At 44.7% G+C, this 27035-nt stretch overlaps 1 protein-coding gene across 2 annotated transcripts in view; it reads left to right on the forward strand.

The window, feature by feature from the left end:
• The first annotated feature begins 1636 nt into the window (after positions 1 to 1636).
• Positions 1637 to 27035, forward strand: part of DERA (deoxyribose-phosphate aldolase) — a 51935-nt gene continuing 26536 nt past the window's right edge. The window contains exons 1-6 of one of the 2 annotated variants that reach the window (XM_044455675.1): positions 1637 to 1743; positions 10499 to 10596; positions 12844 to 12991; positions 14320 to 14415; positions 15606 to 15740; positions 25646 to 25774. In XM_044455675.1, the coding sequence (XP_044311610.1) occupies positions 1713 to 1743; positions 10499 to 10596; positions 12844 to 12991; positions 14320 to 14415; positions 15606 to 15740; positions 25646 to 25774 (637 nt within the window). In that variant the 5' untranslated portion in view covers positions 1637 to 1712. Of the gene's footprint in view, positions 1744 to 4230; positions 4255 to 10498; positions 10597 to 12843; positions 12992 to 14319; positions 14416 to 15605; positions 15741 to 25645; positions 25775 to 27035 lie in introns of those variants that run through there. The other variant, XM_044455676.1, reaches the window with a different exon arrangement.

A 27035-nucleotide genomic window follows, 5' to 3' on the forward strand; every position in this document is an offset into this window, starting at 1 on the left:
TCTGCCATAACACAGAAAAGCAACAGGCTGTTCAAGGCCTCGGTCCCATTTATACCTAGCATGGGAATTCCATGAGGCTCACTTCTACATACAAAAGTATAGGCTCAGACTCACATGCAGCAATGTTAACACATTCATTAGGGAGAAAAGCAGTTGTGTGACAAGGTCTAATAAATACATTCCTGGCAAGAGTTTTTGTTGGGCAGAGTGTGCATTGCGTTCAGCAGGACTTGTCTTGGCGAAGTCTGTGGCAGCAGCCATTCAAGATTAAGCAAGTCAGTTCTCCCACCTGGTGCTCTTCAGTGCATTTTCTCAGGCAAGCTGGAGAAAGCTAATGCACATGGAGTAGGAGGGTTCTGAAAATAAAGACTAAATTTCTGTAGTCACCTTCAGTTAGCACAGTTCTGCTTAAAACAAACTGGATTTTTCTGTTCTTTTCCAGGAGGTTAAAAAGGAACTCTGGCTAACTGTTGCAAACCCTGTTATAAAAGAGGCAGCAGTTGGGTCTGCTGAAGTGCTGATTGCATTCAGCCTTGCTGCCCTGGGCTCCCCCAAAAACCCATACCTGATCCTCCACTTTTAGTTTGTTTTAAACCTTCACAGCTGTCTGAGGTAGGCTAGATTGAAAGGACTGGTTCCCCCAGTCCTCTTCTGAAACTCTACTATTACATCCTACTGACTTTTAAAGTTAGTAGGTGTTGTGATCTTAATACACTCCTGTGCACATTTGGGATTAATTCCAATTGAACTCCATAGGATTTCTAAGTAGACACAAATATGATTGTTCTTGGTACCTTCATTAGCCTTTAGAAAATACCACTCTTCAAATGCATCCTTCCAAGAAACCTTATTTATGGTGACTGAATATAGGAGAGAGTTTAAAATCTTTGTTCTGCCATGGCCTTGGACCAGATCACACTCTCAGCCTAGTCTGTCTTGCAGGGTTGTTGGGAGGCTAAATAGGAAAGCTAACTGCAGAATAAAATGAAGTGTCAGGCAGGCTTGTACATGACTGTGCATGGATAGAAATGACTGCTTAGATTTGTGATGAAAATGTTGCAGAATGTGCAAAAATACAGTGTCGCACCATAACAACCTAATATATTGAGGTAACTTCCAGGAACCTTAATGATGCTTGCTTTTGACTAGAGATTAACAGTGGAATTCTAGGGGGGTGTCTTCAGTGCCTCTGCACTGAACAAGGCTTAGTTCTAAGTAAGGACATAGAATTGTAGACCTGCAATACTACCTGAAGCATCTTCAGGCTGCATAATTTTCCTACATTGCAGAGGACAATCTATTCTAGAGAGTTGCCCAGAGCACAGAGCTTTATTTGAAGGTGTTTTCTACTTGCTAGGCAGTTCAAATTATGGTTTGATGCCAAATAACTGAAAACACTGTACAGTACTCCCATTTACTCCCTGGTAAATGGACCTAGGTTTGCAATCCTGGTGTTGGCCTTTGGCCAAACGGTTCGAGCGACCCTCCACCCCCACAACCCCGGCTCTTTGGGCAGCTGAAGACGGGGCGGGGGGGCGCAACAACATAAAATTGCCAATCGCAAAGCTGAGCAAAACACTTGCACTGGGAGGTTCGTGCAGGTGGCGAGATGGCAGGAAGGGGAAGCGGAGGAAAAATGGAAGAGGCGTAACCAGGAAGCGCTGAACGTACCTCGCCCTGGAAGAGATACGGGCTTGGCTTTTGCTGAGATCATGGCTTCTCGCAACCCGGGGACGGAGTTGGGTAAGACGAAGGCAGCCGAGGCGGGCTTTGTTGGGGCGACAGCCGTTTCGGCGCGGCGGCTCATCTGCATTTGTCTGCAGATTCATTCGGCGGGACGGTGACTTTATCCGCCCCGTGAGCCAGTAGATTGGCAGCCGGATCGTTGCCTTGAGCGGGGGGTGAGGAGGCGGGAGCCCCGAAACTCTGGGAGGCCCGTTGCCCTCTCCCCCCACCCCCCTGTGCGTGGGTGTAGAAACGGTCCAGGGGCCCAGAGAGTCCCCAACGCCTCTGATTCACGGCATGGGCTGGCCTGCTGCGACCCGCCCTGAGTCTTCTGCCGGGATCCCCCCCCCCCCGAAAACAAAAGCTCCACTCTGCATAGGGGTGTGCTTGGGAAACAGACACGCACACAGAGAGATTGGAGCTCATGGGAATTAAATGGCGCGGGTTTGGGCCTGTGGGTCTGAGCCCTAGATTTTTTTCAGCACCTGCCTTCAGTGCTGCAGCCCTGCCACACCATCCCGTTATACCTGACCGGCACGTGCATTTCGTTTCCATCGCTCCCTCCATTCCCAAGCTTCCCAGCGCACCAGAGGCAGCATTTCCATCACAACAGCCCTGTGAGGAGGCCTAGGCTGAGAGCAAGCAGAATGGCCCCAGGACCCTCAGTGAGGTTCTGGCTGAACTTGGGGACTGAACTTGGGCCTCCCAGGTTTGAGATTCGGCACACTCAACCCACCTGGGCTACGTGTTGTTCTGATGCAAGGAGCACCTGGAGAGTTAGCAGAATCAGAAGCCTCCTGTGTGCTGAAGCCTGCGGATATTTCTTTTGGTGCTTTTTAGGCTTCATAAGGAGGGGAACTCAGATAATGGCGTTGCTTTGAGAATATAGAATGAATTCAATCCTTGTGGCCCTGTTGATGACCTTTCTATCCCACCTTCCTTCACTTTCTCTAACTGGTTCTTCTGGAATCACACCTGATTATTTTATCTGTAATTAAATGTACATCGACATAGGGTTTGGGAGACCCTTCTAATATGTCGGTTTTGCTACTGCTGCCCTCCCCAAGAAAGAAGAAGTAAAAATGGCCTTGTGGGTTTGTTATTTGGAGAGTATTTTCTTATTTATTATTAAACTTATTTTCCACAACCAATAGTCCAAAAGAACTCTCTTGGCTGATTGAAAGTATTCACAGAATTGCTAGTGTAAGTTTCTTAGAAAATAACCCTGTTTAGACAAAAGTCCTACTGGCTGTGGCATGCTGGGACTTTTAGGGCATTTGTGTATCTAAAGAGGTGTTGGACTTCACCCATGCAGTTACAATACCATTGTGGGCAATACCATTCTGTCTACAATCCTAAGACAAAATCCCCCAAAGTATTGCCTACAGGACCAGATAACCACATATGGATGAGTGTTAGCTCATCACAGCCTGTTCAACATTTCAGCTCTTCCCATTAGCTGGATGTGTTGTATTCTGCCCTGCTGGCAGACAGAAGCTGCCTTTGGAAGCTATTATCTCATGCAGGCAGTTCTGGGATCTTGGAGGTGGAAGAGTCGGATTCAGTGACACAGCAAGGATGTTTGCCCCCTTTCTACAGAGCTATACAGGATTTTGTAAATTACATGTGAGGCAGACACCAGCATGGCCTGGAGTCTCCAATTTGGTACCCATGTTTGCCACTCCTGGTTCCCACTAGCCTCTTCTCCCCTTCTGATACTTTCCATTTCTCAACATTTTCAGATTTATTTGAATTGAGAAGCTGGTGCACTGCACATCAGAGATCTTCCCTCTAGCTCCTAGTAACATCTTTGGGTTCAAAAGATAGTTTTTGTGTTTTGGAGTGCAGACCCCTACCTCTGCCGTGTCCTTGGCCAACTTTTCTTTTAGCTTCATCAGTTTGCTTCTAAGAAATCTGCAGGCCATGCCCATTCATAAGATAATTGTTGTAAGCCGCCCCGAGGCTTCGGCGAATGGGGCGGCATAAAAATGTTTTAATAAATAAATAAATAAATAAAATAATTCCTAAGATGGACAAGTCCATCCCTGACACACAGCAAAACAAGAGCATAAGAGCCCTGCTGGATCAGAGCAAGGTCTGTCCAGTCCAGTATTCTATGCACACCATGGCCAGTCAGCTGCTCACAGAAAACTCACAACAAGACCCGAGTGTAACAGGACCATCCTGCCCAACTTCCCCAGCAACTGGTATCTGTAGTCATTCTGCCTCTGATAGTGGAGATTGCCTGTAACTATAAGGACCAGTAGCAACTGATAGCCTTCTCCATGAATTGACTCATTCTCCTTTTAAAGGCATCCAAATTATTGCCTGTCATGACCTCTGGCCCAAGGGAATTCCATAGTTCAGCTACACGCTGTGTGAAGAAGGACTTCCTTCTATCCGCCCTGAATCCAGCCAATTTTTAAGTGCTACCACAACATTCTCTTAAAATTCCAGGTATGCTCATTGAACCAAATGGTTGTAGAGCCCCGTCTTGGACTACCAAGATGCTACTAAACGGCTGAAAAGGTATCTGTGGACATATTACCAGGATAGATGTGAACTGTCCACATGCCCAGCAATTTGGACAAACATTTCCTGAGCTATTACTGAATAGATCATTATCATTTTACACCAATTAACTGAATTTACATGTACGCTGTAGCAACTGTGTTCAAAGTCCTGTTATTAGTATGCTTCTGTCTTTACCATACACCAAATAGGCTCTCATACCCAGTTCTATATACGGGGGTGGGGTGGGGGGAGAAGGGGGCAGTTGTCCCCCTCCAGCAGATGATTTACACATATACTAGCTGTAAAAAATATTAAATTGCCTGCTTGGGGGGGGGCACTGTCCCCTGCTTCCCCCCATCCCCAATCCTGGCCTCTTCATACCCTAAGGCACAATAGGCAAATTAGCCTGATATTTTTCCCCAAAAATGGCTCTTGTGAAACTTCTAAATACAATTTTCAACTGATCATCAGAGGAAGAAAAAAAATTATTCCAGGGGAGAAGAGTTAAGGAAAGTTGGCTAATTAGCTGTAGTTTAATCACTTTAATTACTTGTATCCCTGAAGTTCCATGAATATTTAGATGGCGCAGATGATATATTTAAAAAGTAGTATTCACACTCCAATTTAAATTAATCTACACGTTGTTTTCCTTCGGCAGACACTCCAGATGATTCATAGATGTGGAGTTTCTTTATCCAGATCTCTGACCTGGGTATGCCTAGAAAGGGCAACTCTGTATGAGCAACTCACAAGGGGTAGCCGTGTGAATGTTTGTGTGTGTGCTTTTTCCTACAAGGAAATAACATATGTAAGAAAACACCCTTGCCTTGAAAATAACTTTAAAAGGGAGGAATGAAGCTTGTTAATAGCTTCTTACTAACAGTAAGTAAAACATGACCAAGAGTTTACCTTTTTGTAAATGGATGAGTTCCATTTTCCTTTCCTTGTACCCAACCTCTTCTCCCCAAATGGCTTGCACTGTTTTATCTGGACAGGTGATTAAGAATATGTTTGCATACTTACATTAAATGAATATAAAAACATAAGAACCCTGCTGGATCAGACCAGAGGCTGATCTAATTAATTGGTTTTCCATATGGCCAACCACTTGCTCATAAGAAGCCCTTAAAGCAGGGTATGAATACAGCAGCACCCTCCTATGCAGGTTGTCAAGCAACTGGTTTTCAAAGGCATGGTGTCTGTCATACTGGAGGTAGCCATGGGGCTAGTCAGCATTGGTAGCCCTCTCTATGAATTAGTCTAATCTCCTTTCAAAGCCATCCAAACTGGTGGTCATTGCCCCATCTTATGGAGGGAATTCTGTAACTGTAAAGAATTACTTCCTATTATCTCTCCTGGATCTCTCCACCCATTGGCTTCATGGGATGACTCTGGATCTGGTGTGGTCCATGTATAAACTTGCGTTATTGCAACGTGCTTGAAGTGGGGCTGCCCTTTAGGTTGGTGCAGAATTCTGAACTCATCCTGGTAATATAAGCAGCATATTGCCAGGATAGAACACCGATGCTGAGGGAGCATAGTGTACTTACTATTTGTTACTGAGCCAGAATTTACACACCCCTAAACAAGTCAGGATCAGGATGCTTAAGGGAACACCTGATCCTTCGCTGAGTTGCTCCATCTATCTGGAGATACCCTCCTGGTGGCAGAAGCAAGATTCCAGAGGTTTAGTCCTTGGAATAGGGCCTTTAGTGGCACTGTGCCCACTTTCTGGAAGTCCCTACTTCTACAAATTAGGCACCACCATTTTGGCTTTTTGATGCCAGCAAAAAGCATGATTTTTCTAACAGATATTTCCAGGTAAGTAAATTTGTCATCTCCATGAAGACTTGTTTTGACGCATTGCTTAGAAATGTGTTTAATGTAAAAGATTCATAATATGAAATGAATCAATACGAGAGGGGAAGGAAAACTGTTCTCCAGCTAATTTCTCCCCATCGTGCATCATTCTGTACACTTCTTATCATTTCCCCCATTACTTCGTGTTAAAAAGTCCACTCTTTTCTGCATCTTTTCCAGCTCTGTTATATCCTTTTTGGAATGTGATAGCTACCTTTGCCATTATCCTCCCTTGTCAACCTCAGTTTATTTGTATGCGATTTTTTCACAGGAAACTGTGCCCACAGCAATTCAGGGCAGCATCTGAACTGGGGAATAACAAGACAATAACTCAGAACAAAAATCAATTCATTTTGTTGTTGTTGTTAGTTGTGAAGTTGTGTCCAACCCATCGCGACCCCATGGACAACATTCCTCCAGGCCCTCCTGTCCTCCACCATCTCCCGGAGTCCACCCAAGCTCACACCGACTGCTTCAGTGACTCCATCTAGCCACCTCATTCTCTGCCGTCCCCTTCTTCTCTTGCCATCAATTGTTCCCAGCATTAGACTCTTCTCCAGGGAGTTCTTCCTCCTCATTAGGTGGTCAAAGTATTTGAGTTTCATTTTCAGTCTGGATTTGCCACAGCTTTCCTCCCCAGGAGCAAGCATTTTTTAATTTCTTGGCTGCAGTCCCTGTCTTTGGTGATCTTGGAGCCCAGGAAAATAAAATCTGTCACTACTTCCATTTCTTCCCTATCTATTTGCCAGGAAGTGAGAGGACTGGATGCCATGATCCTAGTTTTCTTAATGTTGAGTTTCAAGCCAACTTTTGTGCTCTCTTCCTTCACCTGCATCAAGAGGCTCTTTAGTTCCTCTTCACTTTCTGCCATTAGAGTGGTATCATCTGCATATCTGAGGTTGTTGATATTTCTTCCAGCAATCTTAATTCCAACTGGTGATTCATCTAGCCCCACCTTTCTCATGATGTGCTCTGCATATAAGTTGAATAGGCAGGGCGACACTATACAGCCTCTCTGAACTCCTTTCTCAATTTTGAACCAATCAGTGGTTCCGTGTCCAGTTCTCACTGTTGCTTCTTGACCCCCATATAGGTTTCTCAAGAGACAAATAAGATGGTCTGGTACTTCCATCTCTTTAAGAACTTGCCACAATTTGTTGTGATCCACACAATCAAAGGATTTAGCATAGTCAATGAAGCAGAAGTAGATGTTTTTCTGGAACCCCCTAGCTTTCTCCATGGTCCAGCGTATGTTGGCAATTTGATCTCTAGTTCTTCTCCCTCTTCGAAATCCTGCCTGTACTTCTGGTAGTTCTCGGTCCACATACTGCTGGAACCAAGCTTGTAGGATTTTGAGCATAACTTTGCTAGCATGTGAAATGAGTGCAATGGTGCGGTAGTTTGAACATTCTTTGGCACTGCCCATCTTTGGGATCGGAATGTAAACCGACCTTTTCCAATCCTGTGGCCACTGTTGAGTTTTCCAAATTTGCTGGCATATTGAGTGTAGCACTTTTACTGCATCGTCTTTTAGGATTTTGAATAGCTCAACTGGAATACTGTCGCCTCCACTAGCTTTGTTGTTGCTCAGACTTCCTAAGGCCCATTTGACTTCACATTCCAGGATGTCTGGCTCGAGGTCAGTGTCCACCCCATCGTGGTTATCAGGGACATTGAACTCTTTCTTGTATAGTTCTTTTGTGTAATCTTGCCACCTCTTCTTAATCTCTTCTGCCTCTGTTAGGTCCTTGCCATTTTGTCCTTTATCATGCCCATCTTTGCATGAAATGTTCCCTTCATATCTCCAATTTTCTTGAAGAGATCTCTGGTCCTCCCTCTTCTATTGTTTTCTTCTATTTCTTTGCACTGTTCATTTAAGAAGGCATTCTTACCTCTTCTAGTTGTTCTCTGGAATTCTGCATTCAATTGTTTGTATCTTTCTCTTTCTCCCTGGCCTTTCACTTCCCTTCTTTCCTCAGCTTTTTGTAAAGCTTCCTCAGACAGCCATTTTGCTTTCTTGCATTTCTTTTTCTTTGGGATGGTTTTAGTAGCTGCCTCTTGTACAATGTTGCGAACCTCGGTCCATAGTTCTTCAGGCACACTGTCTATCAGATCTAATTCCTCAAATATATTTGTCACCTCTACTGTATATTCATCAGGGATATGATTTAGGTCATACCTGAGTGGCCTAGTGCTTTTCCCTACTTTCTTCAACTTAAGCCTAAATTTTGCAACCAGAAGCTCATGATCTGAGCCACAGTCAGCTCCTGGTCTAGTTTTTACTGACTGTATAGAGCTTCTCCATCTTTGTCTGCAGAGCACATAGTCCATCTGATTTCTGTGTTGACTGTCTGGTGATGTCCATGTGTAGAGTCGTCTCTTGGGTTGTTGGAAAAGAGTGTTTGCTATGACCATCGTATTCTCTTGAAAAAATTCTACCAGCCTGTGCCCTGCTTCATTTTGTACTCCAAGGCCAAACTTGCCTGTTATTCCGGTTATCTTTTGACTTCCTACTTTAGCATTCCAATCTCCCATGATGATAAGGACATCATTTTTTGGAGTTAATTCTAGAAGGTGTTGTAGGCCTTCACAGAACTGGTCAACTTCAGCCTCTTCAGCACCAGTGGTTGGGGCATAGACTTGGACTATTGTGATGTTGAATGGTTTGCCTTGGATTCGAACTGAGATCATTCTGTCATTTTGGAGATTGTATCCCAGTACTGCTTTTCCTACTTTTTTACTGACTATGAAGGCTACTCCATTTCTTCTGAGACATTCTTGCCTGTAGTACTATATCTGATGTTCGTCTGAATTAAATTCACCCATTCCTGTCCATTTTAGTTCACTGATTCCTAAGATGTCGATGTTCAGTCTTGTCATCTCTTGTTTGACCACATCCAGCTTGCCTTGATTCATGGATCTTACATTCCAGGTTCCTATGGAGTATAGATCTTTGCAGCATCAGACTCTCCTTTCACCACTAGATACATTAGCAACTGAGTGTCCTTTCGGCTTTGACCCAGTCACTTCATTCTTTCTGACGCTACTAGTACTAGCCCTCTGCTCTTCCCCAGTAGCATATTGGACACCTTCCAGCCTGAGGGGGCTCATCTCCCGGCGTCATATCTTTTTGCCTTTTGGTACTGTCCATGGGGTTTTCATGGCGAAGATACTGGAGTGGGTTGCCATTTCCTTCTCCAGTGGATCACGTTTTGTCAGAGCTCTCTGCTATGACCTGTCCGTCTTGGGTGGCCCTGCATGGCATAGCTCATAGCTTCACTGAGCTACGCAAGCCCCTTCACCACGACAAGGCAGTGATCCATGAAGGAGTTTGTTGTTGTTATGTGCCATCAACTTACGGTGACCCTGTGAAAGAAAACTCTTCAAGATGTATTTTCCATGACAACCCTGTTCAGCTCTTGAAGCCATTTGTTAATGGTTCATTTAAAAAAAAAATCACATCAATAATGTTGAAATAAATATTAGATCAATGTACTGTATCTGTAGGCCAAAGATAGGCAACATACGACCTTCTAATTGATGTTGTATCGCACCTCCCATATTTCTTGCCCATGGGCTATGCTGGCAGAGGCTGAGAGAGGCTGAAGTTCATCATCGGAAAGACCATGGCTTTCCCATCCCAAGGTCAATTAAAAAAAACTCCTGCTATGTTGGTACTCAACTGTATCTCATACCAATAGAAATAGTATTCTAAGATTGAACAAATCACTCCCGTTTCTTAAAGTACAATTCAGTACCAAAGAGTGCAGTACAATACAATGGAAAAAGAAAGGACTGGATTTTATTTCTGGTTTTGATGCTTCCCTATATCTATTATTTTTAAGCGGACCTTGCACTAAGCCCCCAAACAAACCAAGTGAAATCGCACTAGCTGGATGTAATTACACTAGTTTGGATGTAATGCCAAACTGCAGCATATACAACCTTTTGGAACTGCTGGACCACTGGATGTGGCACTGCATCAGGGAGCACATGCATGCACACAGATGCACATGTATGTGTGTGTATACACACATGTATGTGTGTGTATACACACATGTGACCTAGAGGAATATCTCAGGGAGGGAGCGGAGAGCCCTCTTCTAGCAGTGCTGATATAATTTATTGTTTCTAATAAGTTGTAATCTCCTTTGAGTGCTGTTTTTACAATAGAAGGCTGGGGCAGAAATGGTTTCATGGCCAGCCTCGATCCTGGGATAGACAGATCTAGTATCCCTGAGCACTGGGTAAAGCAGGGTTCTGTATTCTGTATTGACTTTTCATGCTAGGTGATAAGAACCACACTTCCACATTTGTCCAATCAAAACAGTTTCCTGGGTTTTAAGACTGTGGAGCAGATAGTAGGTGCTGAAGATAACTGGGCATTTTCCCCCTCTAGAACTCAGCTGGCTTGCTCAAGTTCGGGTGAATCAGCCAGCCATTCTGAGGCGTGCAGCACAAATCCAAATGCAACGGGCTGTGAAAAAGAATTGGCAGGTAAGCCCCCCTTTTTTGGTATTCTGCTCTCATGCATCTAAAATAGCCATTCTTCCTTTGTCTGTTTTAATAGTGAATTTCATTTGAGATGTCTATACGTTTAAAAGATGTGGCTTGCCAATGTTGTCATCAAAAAATAAATTACTAAAGGACATCCATGATGGGCTAGTAAAAGATGATTTCTTTATCCAAACAAGTTTCTCGATGGGCAAAGGTGACACTTCCAGACTGGTCAAAGCAGAAATTCATTAAATCTGTATTTGTGAGTGATAGGAGTATGCATTATCTAAACTGTCACATTTATTCTGCATAGAGATGGAGCTTATTTCTCTCAAAGTACAGCATTCTCAGGTAGAAAGTTCAGGCTCAGAATGTCAACTAGATGGAGAAGGAGGACTGGAATGTGGCACAGAAATGGCAGGGTTAACAAGTGAGATTTGTCAGACAGCTGCTGAGAACCAAAGCGTCTCAGATTCAGGGGAAATCCTATACAACAGGGAAGATCTGAGGAGGAAGAGTGTGAATTCATTTACCAGTGAGTTGGTGTCAAGCTAAATGAGTAGCAGATTGTCCCTGAGGGTGAAGTCAAGCCTTTTTGGGAAAGGACTGGTGGAAGGGGTCTTCAGTTTGGCATCAGTTGTTCACATGGGCAAAAGCTGCTTCCACAAACTAGAGAATTTTACTCTGAGTGGTGTTACTTGAGAACAATTTTCTTATGAAGAACTCAGTACTGGAAAAACCCTGCCTGGTTCCAATAAAAGTCTATTTCAGAAGCCTTCTGTTTTGATTTACTAGAAAGAGAAAAGGAAAGAGACATGCTCTCAGAATTCTGCTTCATGGGCAGTCCTCTTTTCAAAAGCAATCATCTTGCTCCTTTATTTTTAAAGTAGCCCACATATAACATGAGTGCCTCTGTGCCATGTCTTTACCAGTGACATTTTGTTTTACTGCTTGTTACTAGCGGTTGCAAGATCTTTTGTGTTTTTAGTATGTAATCAAAAACAGTTACTGGGTTCAGACAACAGAATAACCAGAGTATGGTTTGTTGTTGTATCATGGGTTGTTACTGAAGTGTGGATAATTGTGTTGTCTAAATCCAGATGAGATAACAAACCATGCTGAACAACCCACAGTTCACAAGCCAACAACAAACTATGGCTTCTCTTGTTTTTGGTTACCAAGCCATGGCTTATTAGTACAGTTAACATGATAAACCATGTTTCAATAACAGTCCACACTTAACCAATATTCATTTTTGTGGGTTATTGCTCTGTATTAACCCAGTCAGAGTACACGCATCTAAGTGGGCTTCAGCACTCTTAATTCTGAATCATGGCTTCACTATGCTGACTTGGCTTGTGGATATTGTTCTTCAAGAGTCAATGTGGTATAATGGTTAGAGCAGTCAGGTTAGGAATAGGGACACCCACATTGAAATTCATTCTTAGCAGAAACTTACTGTGTAAGCTCAAACTCAAAAAATACAATAACAATATAGAAATATAGGAACACAAACAGAGCAAATCAGAAGGTGCCTCCTGGACCATCTAGTCTGACCCCCAGCTCCAGCCGGCTCCGCTCACGACATGCCCACCATGTGCATGTCTAGCCTATCCTTGAAACCCTCACCGATGGGGCCTCAACGACCTCTTGTGGAAGCCCTTTCCACACCCTCGGGGTCCTAACTGTCAGGAAGTGCTTCCTGGCATCCAAATGGAACCTTTGTTCCCTGAGCTTCGCTCTGTTGAAACACATCCTGCCCTCCTCTGCAGGAGGAAAATAAAACTAGTATACCCCCCAACAATCCCACAGTCATTGTAGTTCATTGTTTAAGGGCACAATCCTCTGTGTATCTAGGTAGAAAAAAGTTCTACAGTGCCTGGTATTCCCTGTCAGCATGGCTTGCACCCTAACAGTTTAAATTAAAATGTCATTTGTGCAGTGAAAGCAGGAACTTTTCTATGGCTTCTCTATTTTCAGTTTCTTTTAAGACTGAGAAAGGAAACTCAAATGGGAGGAGGCCTCATAAGAGAGCCAATGGAATTTAAAAAGTTGAGCAAAAAGATAATTTATTAGGATGGATTTACAAGAAATTTCTACAATATGACACTGGAACTGAACAAGTTAAAACCTGTATTGTAAGAGCCACAGAATCATTCTGAATTAGGCTGCTCTGCCCCACATGGCTGGTAGCCCCACAGCTAACCCGGGAGGGCGATTTCTAACAAGTTGTTCTTGTTGCTAAAGGCAGCCTGGCTCCTGAGAGCTGTCACCTGCATCGATCTCACCACCCTCTCGGGCGATGACACCCCCTCTAACGTCTGCAGGCTGTGCTACAAAGCCAAACATCCCATCAGAGAAGATCTCTTGCAAGCTTTGGACATGCATGACAAAGGTATTGCAGACTGTACTTGACACTTGGGAAAGCTTGGCTCTGGTCACTTAACGCATATCTGGCCAAGGTGTGAGCTTTTGGTGTTTCTGCTTTCTCCATTTGACCTCTGCCATTGGATTGTTTTCTACTAAAACCTTGGGGTGATAAGGATTCAGTAACTTCAAATTATACCCATAGATGCTGTGAGGAGCAAATAGATTGCTCCTTTCCAATGCTGTCCCAGTAGAGACCATCCTCAGGACAGCAGGGGCCGTATCAGGCCCTGTTGCAAGCTGAAACGAATCAAAATTCTCCACATCTTTCAAGAGCGTCTGCACTGGTGCCACCAAGATCCTGTCGAGCAGAACTGCCTTACCTTAGAAGCTAAGCAGAGTCAGGCCTGGTCAGAATTGGAATGGGTGACTTGAGTGCATGATTCTGATTAATGTTATAAACTGCCCAGAGAGCTTTGTCTATGGGCAGTATAAAAATGTAATCATAACATAATAAATTAATATAAGCTAAAAACTTTGTCATTTTCTTCCTTCAAATGTGAAGAAAAAGACCTCACGTTTCCTGATAGAAGCCCCACCCTGATGTGGTTAAGAACTAGAATTACTGGAGCATATGCTGGACAAGATTTACAGATTTGGGTGCCGATGGGCGCACTGGGAACTTCCGTAGAGTTTTGTGAGCACGCTCACAAAATGGTTGCCGGGGGGCTTCACATTTGCAAAATGACTGCCATGGAGGCAGTCACAAAACATCCACTTCTCGGGAGGTAAACAGGTGAGTCTAAAAGAAAAGAAACAGCCATCCAGAACACATGCTAAAACATAGAGGGTTTTACCTTTAAAGGTGGCCAGAAAACAATTAAACTAAAACAACACATGCAAAGATCACATGTGAAATAATTAAAAACATGCACCACACCACACAGGCAAAACTTTTCCCTCACCCCCACTTCATCCACAGCTTTCTTTTCCCCTTTTTTCTGAGGGACTCGGCACACTACTAAATGAAGCTGAGGGCAATAATCACCCAGAAATCACCCAGATGCTAACGGGCAGCTTTTAAACAAATTAATCTATAAATAATAAATGTATAATAAATAACCTCTTGCCATATTTACTTTCACAGAATGTCTCTGGGGTCACATCCCTTTTCTTTTGCGGCACGCCTGCCTCCCAGATCATAGCAGTGGTCGTATTTAGTTTAATTTAAAACCGTTCTGCTTGATGTCAGGAGCGGTGTCTCCGGGCGCATGGGCGAGCATGCACATCCCGCTGGGCCCCCCGATGCGCAGCAAGATGGCAGATGCACAACACTTGGTTGTCCTTCCTTCACAGGCATCACTACTGCGGCCGTTTGTGTCTATCCAGCCAGGGTCGCTGATGCGGTCAAGGCCCTCAAGTCTGCCGGCTGTGACATCCCTGTCGCTTCAGGTAAGCTTTTTATCTGTGTTTCCTGTTGACAGCATTTTGGGGGGCTGTGGGGGAGACCTTGTGCGATGTGCTGCCCTCATTTTTTTCAACATGCAAATAGACTCAAACCTGTAAGAACCTGTGATCAGAATACATGAAACCAAATTCGGCATGTCGATTTTAAATAATTCTGTGTTTTCTATTCGGGGTAAATGACACATGAAAAGGGAGGTATGGGGTTGTTCACAGGGATGGCTAATTTGGAAGCAGTCCAATGGAGATGATGCATTTTTCACTTCTCCACCTCATTTTTCACCTTTTCCCCAGTCTAAATTGCTGCTGCTGGTAAAGTGTCCCAGGAGGGACATGGGAGAATCCATATTCTCCTTGAATTCTCTAGGAATCTTGAATGCTCCTAGTTGTGATGCTAATAGCAGGTCTTGAGCAGGGTGCATTTTGACGCAGAACATGGTGTAGTAGGGTAAGGACTAACCCACAACTGCTTCCCTGGTCAAATTAGCATCCCTCTCCCCAGCCCCATCCTTCTAGGAAGGAAAGAGGAAGACTTCCCGACACCCGACGCCATGCACATTTTGCCCTGCAGATGCATCCCAACTGGGCACGTAATGTACGGTGACTCTTCAGAGGTTGTTCTTGGGCAACAACTGCCATCAACCCTGACCTTTGGCCAGGCCATCTGGGGCTGATGTGAGTTGGAGTCCAACAGTATCTGGAAGGCCAGTGGTTTCCCCAACAACAGCAACAACTGGTATAGAGTCTAACTATGACTGGGATAGAGTCCAACTATGATGGGATACTGGGATCACATCTGCCCTTAACTCCTACTTGATATCCATGCAGTGGGTCTGCATTCCAGTGGAGATTCGTGGTGCTTGGCCTGACCTCTGAGCATCACCCCTTAAAATTGGGTGTCCCTGGGAAAGGAGTCCCCACCTGAGTAAGTCTTGGGTCCAGACAGCACCATCCTTCTTCCCAGCATGCTCCTGGATCCTCTGACTTTTTTTATGCTGAAAGCACCATATCCATAAAAGACTGTGAGAAGCCAAGCCCGGTGATCAGCGATGATGGGGGCTGCTGTCTGTTATGGAATCTCCGCTTGCTTCAATACTGGCTAGTTAGTGTCCTTCAGATGTTCTCAGAATCGGCACGTGATGCATTCATTTGATGGACTGTAATTTCCCTATTCTTAGTGGCAACTGGGTTCCCAGCCGGACAGACAGCTCTGAAAACTCGCTTGGAGGAGATCCGGCTAGCAGTGGAAGCTGGGGCCAGAGAGATTGACATTGTCATTAACAGAACCTTAGTTCTGACGGGCCAGTGGGAAGGTGAGTTTAGTTACGTCTTCAGAGAACCGGTTGGTCAAATGTGAGGCTCCCTTTCATTGTTATCTAGCCGTTTTAGAGCTCAAGTTGTACATTTGCGTCCAACTGAACACACTGGAAACATTGCTACTAAATTTTAGAAGCAGACAATTGGCCAAGATTTTCTAAAGCAGTTACAGGATTTATGTTGTGAGCTGGGATTCCTCTCTTCAGACCTTTCTCACAAAATGTTCTTTATTGATCAAAGCTTTTTGCTGAAGCACAAACACCCAGAGTAAATCTCTGACCATGCACTGAGCCGTTTGTTGAACCCGATCTAACATTCACCTTCAGGAACTCTCCTTATGAGCATGCCTGGGTCCCGTCCCTTTGGGAGGGACCTTCTGAAAGCGAACGTGCCTCCTCTCTGTACGCTGCTCCTCTAATTGGGCTGCCCCCTCTGTTGACGGTGTACCATGGGGTCAAGTGCTGTACCTGCTTCGTCTGTCTCTGAGAAAACCCCGTGTTCCAAGCCCCCTCCCATGAACTGTACATCTTGGTTATTCCCAGAGGCTTCCTGCCCACCTGGGGAGTCTGGCCTTGAGAATAAACACCTCCACGTCTCTCATCTCAACATCGGGAGTCGGCCCGCAATTGGCATGAGCGCAGTGAGGCAGGCCAGATAATGGGCATGGCTTCCTGCCCACCTGGGGAGTCTGGCCTTGAGAATAAACACCTCCACGTCTCTCATCTCAACATCGGGAGTCGGCCCGCAATTGGCATGAGCGCAGTGAGGCAGGCCAGATAATGGGCATGGCGGGCCAGATCCGGCCCATGGGCTGTAGTTTGAGGACCCATGGCCTAGAGCAACTGTCTTTCTCACTCCTGTTGACCAAAAGGTTCGTATCCTGGTGTGCGTGTGCCCAAAATGCACAACGGGGAGGTTTTCTTTTAAAAGATTTATTCTGGAGAATAACCAGACACCAACAAACCATTCCAGATGGCGCACCTGAGCAGTTCTCAGCCCTTTTACACATTGATCATTAAAGGGTTGCATGTAACATAGTTAACACTTTCTAATAGGTTGCAGTAGTAAAAAGTTGCAATGGTGTGATCTTTCCCACTTGCATACCAAAGAAGATTCTCCAAAGAAAGGGGAATGATGGGGTGCTATTACAAAGAAGAGGAGGAGGATGGGATGGGCTGGTGTGAATTGCCCTTTGTTTGAGCTCCATTATCTGTCAAGGGCCAACTGGCTGTCTCTGGAATGGTGCCTGATTAGTCTCAGCTACATTTCAAGGATGCGCACATGCTGATTTCTAGAAAAGAAGGTTTTCCCCAAGTCTGGTGCTGAGTCAATGATTGCATGATTTAACCCATGGAGGTTCTACCTATTGATACTCCTGTTGACTGAACACGCTCACCAGGACATGGCCCATTTGGTCAACACTCCCAACAACTGAGGTTGAACTGATGTGCATTCAACCTGGGCAGAGCTGGTCCAAGACATTTTGCTGCCTGAGATGACGGACAAGGGGCTGCCTCCTTCCCATTCCACGTATGGATGCCAACCAGCCTGAGCAGTGCATCTTATTTCAGGACTGCCAGCAGAATAGACCTCCGTTGTACTGCCAGCCCATGAGGAGATCCTCCAGCTCGTTGACGTTGCCCCATGTTCCCCATTCCCAGGGGCCCCTCTCCACCTGGGCCATCAGCCCGGTCTCTTTTTCTCCCCACAGACGCCCCTGCATGATTTTGACAGCTACGTATTTTCTCTCAACCAACGTATTGCCACAGCACAGAAAGTAAAGAAATTATGTCCAGTGATGTGGCTAAAGCCACCTTAATGCAGAGACGAGCAAGGAGGGTGGGCCTGGAGCAGCTGGGAAGTAGGGGACCAGGCAGGCTTTAAGATTCAAGGGAAACTGCTGATGGACGGGGCTAGGGGAAACTCTGTCCTAAAAGAGGGAGGGGAAAAGGGGCTGAGAATAGCCAGGCTGGTGGGACTGGGGGTAGAGGGCTACTGTATGATCCTCCCTTTTCGGAGGCCTTTTTTGGGAAGAACGTGTAATGTCCTTTCATGCCTTTAGCCATGCATGATTTGAGATTGGTGGGTGGCCTTGGGGGACACCCGCTGCCCTGAATGCAACTCAGTTGACTCCGATGCGCATGACAGAAAGGCAGCCATGCTGGACGTAAAAAAACCTCCAGGATTCATAGAGTTTAATTCCTCTACTGAACCAAATTAAACACCACGAAACACAGACAAGCTTCTGAGAAACCCGCAGCAATTTTCATCAGGAAAGGTGTTACATAAAGCCCGCTGGGGGAAAAAGGGCTATGTTGTGAGGCACGGTCCTCCTCCCGAGTTTCTTTTCATGCCACTCCAGAGTTTCTTTTCACAAGGCTTTATTGTCACAAGTTCCTGCTGTCACACATTTATGAGTCCACCCAGAGTGAAGTATTTAGCGCTTTCTAAAACCTCTCAGTCGCCACTCCACTCACAGCTTTCCTCCTACGCCAACTGAGAGGCGGGGTGCTGTGATACCTCCCCTACTCCATCAACTGGCTCTCCCACCTGTGTTGTCTCCTGGCAATCAGCATCGCCTCTTCCGGGGAGGGACCTCTATATCTGACAGGCCAGTCAACCTCTGGCGTGCACCCTGGCCAGATCCTAAGTCCTCCCCCGGTCTCCCATTGGCCCATGGGGGCTCTTGTGAGCCCCGGCTGCCAGCGCCACCGCTGGCTGGGCTCTCTCCCATTCCCTGGGCTGGCTGGCCCTCCCCTCCGCACTCCTCGTTCCTCAGACATTCCCTGGCCTTGATCTGATGCTGTAGTTGGCTGACATTCTAGAACCCCTTCCTCTTCACTGTCTGAACTCGAATTCTCATTGAAGCTATAAACTGGCTGTGTGCATCCTGACGTTTTCCTTGTGCACAGACACGGTAGACCAGATGTTGTGTGAATACCTCCATGACATTCTGAACATCGCTGTTAGCTGATGTTTCCCCATTCTCCCAACAGCCTGCTATTTGTAGCATCTTGCTGGGTGAAGAGCGCTGAATATCTTGTGGGCTAGTTGGATGCATTCATGGAGCCTGTTAGGTGGAGTGTTTGTTTAAAGTTTTTATATGTCATCCAATACTAAAAGTCTCTGGGTGGCGTACAAACAAACAAACAAAACAAAACAACCACATGCAACAAGCGATACACAACACGCTGCATATGATAAATAATGATAAACTCAAAGATAAAACCAATTAACTATTAACATTGGGAAAATAAAAAGGTCTTTGCCTGATGCCGAAAAGAATAAAGCGATGGCACCCGGCAAACCTCCCTGGGGAGCGTGTTCCACAGTCGGGGTGCCACCACTGAAAAGGCCCTTTTCCGGGTAGCTACCCCCCTAATTTCCTTGAAAGAGGGCTCCTGGAGAAGGACCTCTGCTTCAGATCTCAAGGGGTGGGCAGGCACATAGGGAAGAAGGTGCTCCTTCTCCCAGTTTATAGGACGCAAACCTGAAGAAGTAGCAAGGTTGTGAAAAGGGCAGTAGACGCACAACAGCTCGCTAAAGGCTATCTGAAGTGGACCAAGTTTGCAAACTTTGTGCGGGCGCATTACTGCTGGGGAAGGGTGCGGTGAAATGGGACAGTGGCACAAAAACGTTTATGGCTCCTCCAGAAGCCTCATCGGTCATCAAACAACCCAGTCCTGTACATGTTTACTTAGAACGAGGCCCCACTGGGTTCTCTGGGTTACTCTTCAGTAAATGTGTCTAGGAATCCAACCAGTGCTGTTTGCCACCGCCCCCCCCCCCGCCCCCCGTGAAAGCAACAGCTGCATTTTTCCAGTCTTGCCACCTGAAATCATTGGAAGTGCATGGTACTTGATGGGGAGCCACTGGCCTATGGATTTTCACATCAGCCCAAAGTGCTACAATTTTGACAGGCTGGTCCAGCCTTTTCTTTATCGCAGGCAAGCATGCAGAGCTCCGTGCAAGCAAGCAAACAGGCCAGCAGAGGTCGGATCACTCCATCCCTGCATTCCTGGCCTGCTTTGTTTCCATGCTAACTGCAGAGGAAGAAAAGTTTCTTCCTCCACAATCTGCGCAGCAACACCACAGCAGAGGGCTAGCATGATTTGCTCCTCTTTTGCCAGCCAGCACAAAAGAAAGCACATTTTTATCAGCTTCCTAAGAAGCAATTGCCCTGCATTTTCATGCTTCGTTTCCTCGTGGTCAGTATGGAACATGAAGGATACCAGCCACCTGTTGTAAAGGTTTGCACTGGCTGGTCATTGTTTTGGGCTCATAACCATGAGTTGCAAATCATATCAACTCCATTCAAAATGTACTAATGATTCTCCATGCCTTGAAACTCTTCATGCCTTTTTTTCTGTTTTTGCAAACGTGGCTGCCTGAAATAAAAAAAAAAAAAAAATAAAGCTCGTTACCTAAATTTGTTAATGGCTGCCAAAAATCATGTGAACATTATCTCCAGATTTATTTTTTTAACAAAGATTTCTGCAAAAGAATATTGTGAAAAATAATTTCCCCCATACCCCAGCACACTTTTGTCTAACTTAATGTGAAATGAAGAGGGGGAAAGGCAGTGCTTGGGTGCCAGTACTCTAATTATTTCCAAACAGAATTGTTAAAAAGAACTCAAGGGGTAGTGGGTTTAGATGGTGTATCTTGTTAAAAAAATAAGTGTGTTTGGTTCTTGACAACAAAATCTGTGTGTTTTCTAATTGGTTTTTGCAGAATTTCAGGGCACGCTTGGTACCGTTTAGACTGCTGTAGCTCGTTGTCTCCCTGGAATGCTATTAATTAGGGAGCTTTTTAATACAGTAGGAGATGGCTTTTCTCTGTAATTGGTTTTCTCTTAATGTACCTTGAATAGTTTGCCTTTAAGTGCTGACAGTGCTCCAATAACTAAGTTCTGTGCTTAGAAAAAACCCCCAAAAAGTATACAATTAACATCCTTGCATTAGAAAGCAACTTTTCTTTAACTGGAGAACAGAGCTCCAATAGTGTCCACCTAGGACAGGTGTGGATGTTATGTTTGGGTGGTTTGTGCAGGTTAGCCAATGTCCTCTTGAGCTTGTTTGGTTGGTGCAGATGTGATGTTACCTGATTTTGAACCATGGTTAGTAATTAGGAGCCGACCCTGGAGATATAAAGTTGCTCAGAAGGAGTCCAGATGAAACCCAAGCTTTATACTGAGAGATGTGGCTGTGAGATTGTAAAAGGTTAAAAGAACTTTGAATTTGGGAGATGTCCCTAGATTGAACTTACTGAACTGGTACTGAATCTATTTCTCCACTCTGGGGGTCACTTTCCAACCTTGAACAGCAGCCAGCATGATTCTTTCCTTTCCAGGTGTGAGAGGGCAGGAAGGCAAAGCCCCAACTCTCAGCTGCAAGGTCAGAGCAGTGTCCTTGAGCCTGGAACTGGGAACCTGGAATATCCTATGGCCTCCCAAACCACGCCTAGGGGCCATAGGATCATTCGGAGACATATTTTTACTTTTAGAATGGGGAAAAAAACAGCAAATGTTAGGCAGTTGGAGGAAGGGGGCATGGCCACTCAGGGAATGCCAGGAGGCCAGATTTGAGTCCAGCTGGTCAGATTTGGCCCACTGTCTAAGGTTCAGCACCTCTGACCTAAAACCAGGCCTTCCTTCCATGGTGGAACTCAGGATGGTATCCATCAGGGTCCCAGGCTGTCCCCCACCCACCCCCAGACCTGCTTCAACAAGGTCGGTGCATCATTTTGTTGTCAGACCACAGTTACAAGAGAATGCTACCAAGAGTCACATGTACTTTCGACATCCTGGGTGTTACGCTTTGTCATCTGTCTGCTGGGTCTGTGTGTTGCTTATCCACAGGGCTGTGCACAAGGCAGCTCACAAGCAGGTATCAAATGCCCAGTCATAAATATAGCAATTTGAACCACTACAAAAGCAGCAGCAACAAACTGTTCCAATGTCAAGAGGGAAATGCATAAGAGAAATATTGCGTTCAATCCATGCAACTTTGTGTAAAATGGAATGAATCTAACCCGAGCCAAGAGCTAAAATGAAACAAGTGGAGAGAGAGAAGCCACAGAAAGAAAGAGAGAGGAGAAACACTACCATATAAGGCTATGTTGACCTTGATTCCACCATAGCAACATGGGGCTTTCCGCAGGCCAGCCTACTCATGTGGCGACCTTTCTCCCATCTCCCACCTTGATTCCTTCTCTCAGTCCCTTGCTTATCTGATCCAGGGAAGTGAAGATGGCTACTTCTTCACGCTCCAGTCTCTGTTTCGTATCCTCTGGCACGGTCTTCAAGGCAGTGGGGTTTATTAGGATCCAAGGTAGTGAGACAAAGCAGATTTAATTATACTTTGTTCTTATCATTATCGCATTGTTCTTCCTCCAAGCTCAAGGGTGGCTTTCATAGTCCTTCTCCCCATTTTTATCCTTGCAACAGGAACCTGTGAGGCAGGTTAGTATGAAGGCCAGCAGCTGCCTGAAAACCACCCGGTGAGCTTCATGGCCAAGAAGGGATGAGAACGGAGATCGATCCCCTAAGCCCCAGTCCAGCACTAACCACTGGCTGGCCTGGGAGAAATAGGCCAGGGTCCCGGCTTCGGGCTATGCATGAAACACCCTGGTTCTGCTTTGTTGCCTTGGCAGGAGGAGCCAAGCAGGTGTGAACCTGCCCTGGGTTCCACTGCACAGCTTGTCTGCTGTAAGCCAAGATTCTCCAGGGTTGGGATTTACCTTGGTGTCCAAAGGCAGCCTCGGCTCCTTGTTCAGGAGTGTTTGGCAGAAGGGATGCTAAGTTACGGACAGAGGGGAAAAACGTGTGTTTGGTCCGCTAAACTCTTATCATTTGGAGGAGCATACAGGGAAAGATGCTGTGCCTGCAGTGGGAAATAAAGGCCCATTGTGAACCAGGGGCTTTCTAGGTCCTTTTTAATAGAAAAGGGCGGTGGTGGGGAGTAATATTTATTAATAGCATTCATCAGGCGAGGCCTAGATCTTTCCCTGACAGTAAAAATGACAAAACTGAGGCTGATGTACTCCAGATATATCATGAGAAAGCAAGACTCTCTGGAGAAGACTGTCCTGCTAGATAAGGTCTAAGCAGCAGAAGAAAGAGAAGGCCAAGTATGAAATGGATCAAATGCCAGAAAGGAAGCTCTTGAGCCTACCAGACCCATGAAGCTCACTAGCCTAACCTGTTTTACATTCTGCTGTGAGATGAACTAGGGAGGTCGAAGAGGATGTTATAAGCTACTTGGGGTTCCTTGCAGGAAAAAAGATGGGATATATATATTATATAAATAAACAGAGGAGGACTCTGAGCATGGGCCCTGAGTCTTCCTCACTCATATGTGAACTGCAAACATTTCTGATTTTGATGGCACACCTACTGAAAAGTTTATTAAAAGTGCCATGTTATAAAACTGAAAATATTTGAATGCCCTTGAATCTCACCCCCTCCTTCTGGTCCCTCCTTTATTATTATTTTTTTAAAGAGCCTTTTAAAGAGCCTGTGGCAAAGTTGAGGGTCATGTTTGATGGAAGGCAGCTGGACTTGCTGAACAGTTTTTCAGGCTGAATACATTTCAAAAATTGCTGAAAATGTTAAGTACTTTAGTGTGTGTCCAATTATGCTGAGCTTTAAGTTAAATCTGCTGTTACCTGTTGTTGAGTATCTTCACGCCACTTGAACTATAATTTGTCTATGCCTGGTCTTTAACAATTATTTTAAGTGCTTTTTAATGGATTGGAATATAAAAGCAAGTGTATTGTGCGGTTCCCTTTCTTAGTTTAGAAGCCGAGTCCTTGCACTAGAGTTACTGAACTCCTTTCTGACAGAGCTTTTCTCTAACCTTCCATTAGTGCAAAAAGAAAAAGAAGTGATTGTTCTGATATTTAAAAAACTAAAACTGTTCCATCTGGCTTTTCTCCCCTCCTGCTAGTCTGCCACAAGTAAGGACAAAAGACAAGCTATGTGCTGCCCTGATCCGTATCTCTTCTCAGAAACATGAGTTTGTATCCAAATATACATTAGCTTAAGGAAACTCATGGAAGAAATGTTTCTCACTGCCCCTTGTGCATCTCTGGAAGGTCAAGGGACCCTCCTAAAGGAAGAGGTTATGGCATGAGGACTTGACCTGCAGTGGGGGAGTTAAACACCCGTCAGTAAAGGCCTGTTGGCATCCAAGCTTGATTTGGGGTGATTCCTTTCGTCCTTGCAGCTCTTGGACCTCCAATTCTTCCAGTGGGACCTCTCCACACCTTTGGAGAGACAGGGGTGCAGGGAAGAAGACAACATGGGAAGTACTCCTTGTATAAAGTTCCTTCATCAACTTAGCCTGGGATGCAGGCTGTGCCCAGATCAAAGCAAAGGTTCCTTTTTCAGCACCAAGGCTCCAACCTGGGATAGGTTTTTGCCCTGAGGGGGCAGAGCAGACCAGCATTCCTGCCAGTGTTGCTGCTTCTGTTGGTGCTCAAAGATGCACTTTCCCTTAGCAAAAGAGCTCCATTTAGTATGGTCACTTTCCCCCTCTCAGCACCCACATTCTTCCTTCTGGGACTGGCAGAATTTTCACAGAAAGCACAAACGTTTAAGCGTAAAGCCCAGGGAGGGCAACCTCTGTGCTGTGGTGTTGCTTAGTCCAGCCTTCAGCACTCCATCCATACACCTGTGCCTTCAGGTTCCTGCATCTGTCTTGCAAACCTCCACTGAGAACTCCATGCTGCTCCCTGCCCAAAGAGAAAAAAGTGTGTAGGGCAGAGTGTGACTTCCCAGGAGAGGAGGGGCTTTGAGGTGGATCTTGTCCATATGACAACCTGTCAGCTTAAAATAGGGTACCTTCCCTAGGCATGGAAATATCAAGCTGAAAATCCAGACATGCCGTTTCCAAATTCCTTGTAACAAATGTCATTCTGCCTTCTTGGATTGGAGAGGAGCATCCTAGTCCAAGTTCAGATATTCAGCTTTGGCCGTCATGGTTTGTTTGAAATATGCCTACTTCAAGCCATGGGTTAGGAAGCTGGCATGTTTCGACAAACTAATGAAGGGTCGGCTACAGTTAAGCACTGAAGAAAAATGCTTAAGCAGATGTGGGAAACCTTTTTCATACTCAAGGCAAAGGCCAGAGAAGTGCTTGAAGGAGACATTCCAGTGCTGGATGATGCTGAAGGCCCAAGGAGTGGAACCCAAACTACAAAAACTAAGCTACAGGAGAGCTGTTTCATCCTTTCAGAATAGGAATAACTACAAAACCTGGAAACCACCCCCCCCCCCCGCCAAATAATGCATCAGGGAAAAGGGGAATGGGACCGGGGTAGGATATGACTCCAAGTTTCTCATCACTGTGCTAAACAGAAGTTAGCCTAAAACAGAGAGAAGAAGGAAGCGGGGAGCCCAGGCAGGGGAAGACATCTGAACTCAGCCAGGGAATTTAATGAAGCAACATGTATGGGGTTGCTGTTATATCTTGCTTTTGAAATCTTGGTCCCAGGGAGTCTTGTAATATTTGAGGCTTACTTTTTCCTATTCTTTCTCTTAACATGTTATGCATTATTTGTGCCTGTTATTTTTGTTTTTGTAAACCACCCAGAAAGCTCCACCAAAGGGCAGCCTATACATCTTTTAAATACATGAAATAAATATGAATTATTTTGATGGAGTTTGCATTAGTTCCAATTCTCCAGTATTCACAGTGGAGCTGAAACTAATTTCCATAATGGGGGGAAAGGAGCTCAAACTTTAAATATGCATTTCATACAGTTATGTTGGATTTTGAAAATAGACTTGATTTTAGCTGTTAAAGTAGAGCAGAGATGGAATGCTGAAAATGCTGAACTAGAGATGTGTTTTAAACTAACTTCTCTCCAACCCTCTTTGATTTTCTTTTGCTTCTAGTCCTCTATGAGGAAATATGCCAGTTCCGTCAGGCCTGTGGAGAAGCTCACATGAAAGCCATCTTGGGCACCGGAGAGCTGGGATCACTTACGAATGTCTACAAAGCTAGTCTTATAGCCATGATGGCAGGTAATTACAGAGTGTTATGGTGTGCCAGTTAAATAGGCTCTTTTCAGTATACATTGCTTTCCCCGTCCTTTCCCTCAGTTTATTTTTAAATACATTTTTATGCCTCCTAATACTGGAAGTTTTCTGTCTGGTTCACAACAGCTTAAAACTATTTCTAATTAATTTCCAATCTAAAATACCAATGAAATAACACTACATTTAAAATACAAACATAAGAACTTGACATACAATAAAAATAATTTTTACGCTACTATGCTTCCCAGCACCAGGACCAAGGATACATGTCAAAATTTAAAAACCTTCAAATATTTTAGGATGGTCCACCCTTCCAAAAATGCAGTGATTGTTTTGACAGCTCAAATCCATTCCCTTTCTTTAAAACATAGTCAATAAATACACCCCAAATCTCATTAAACTTAATTTTCTTTATATGACCTTTTCTTACTTTAATATCATGTTAATTTCTCATAAATAGCTACGTATATTCCAAACTTCTGTATACTCAGATAATTGGTAATCATACTTTGTTTTCCTGTTCTTCACTATAATTTGTCCCACTGCAAATTCTTAAATTTGTTATTAATTCTTTATTATCCCAGCTCAATTGTTTTATCAAATATTGAAAGTAATGCAATCTCAAGGCAAATATCTATATTTAAACTTAATATTTTACTGCAATCTTTGAAAACCTCTTTCCAAAATTTCATTATATATTTGCATTCCTACCACATATGGAAATATATACCCATTTCATACCCACATCCCTAACATGAAATTGGAGTATTTAGAATCTATACAATTCAACATAACTGAAGCATAAAACTACTTAAAATAGAAAATGCAGCATAAAATACAATATATAAAACTTTACATGGTTGAAACTACCTTTTAGTTTTAAAGCCAAACAGCACTACAAAGAAAAATAAAATTAAAACAAACTGAAGCTAAAGTGCCAGGGGAAATCAGAATGTCTTCACCTAGCGCAGGTGCCAGATGAGTCCCTGAGAATCGGGGCCACAAGAAAAGGCCCTTTCTTAGAAGCCACTGACCTGGCATTCCTTGCCAGGGACTCCTGTCGAAGGACCTCGGAGGATGATCTAAGGGTCTGGGCAAGTATATATGAGAAGAGACAGGCCCAGTTCTCAGCCCCATTCCTCTCCCCATTCTCAAATAGGCAGTATTCCTTGATCAGGGAGCCTGCTTACTCAAGTGGTGGGAGCAGATCCGGGGTGTTTTTCTCAGGTCTTCTTTTGCACCGTTG

The sequence above is a fragment of the Varanus komodoensis genome, unplaced genomic scaffold (assembly GCF_004798865.1).
Source record: "Varanus komodoensis strain SLA01 unplaced genomic scaffold, ASM479886v1 scaffold8, whole genome shotgun sequence".
In the NCBI taxonomy this organism is placed as follows: domain Eukaryota; kingdom Metazoa; phylum Chordata; class Lepidosauria; order Squamata; family Varanidae; genus Varanus; species Varanus komodoensis.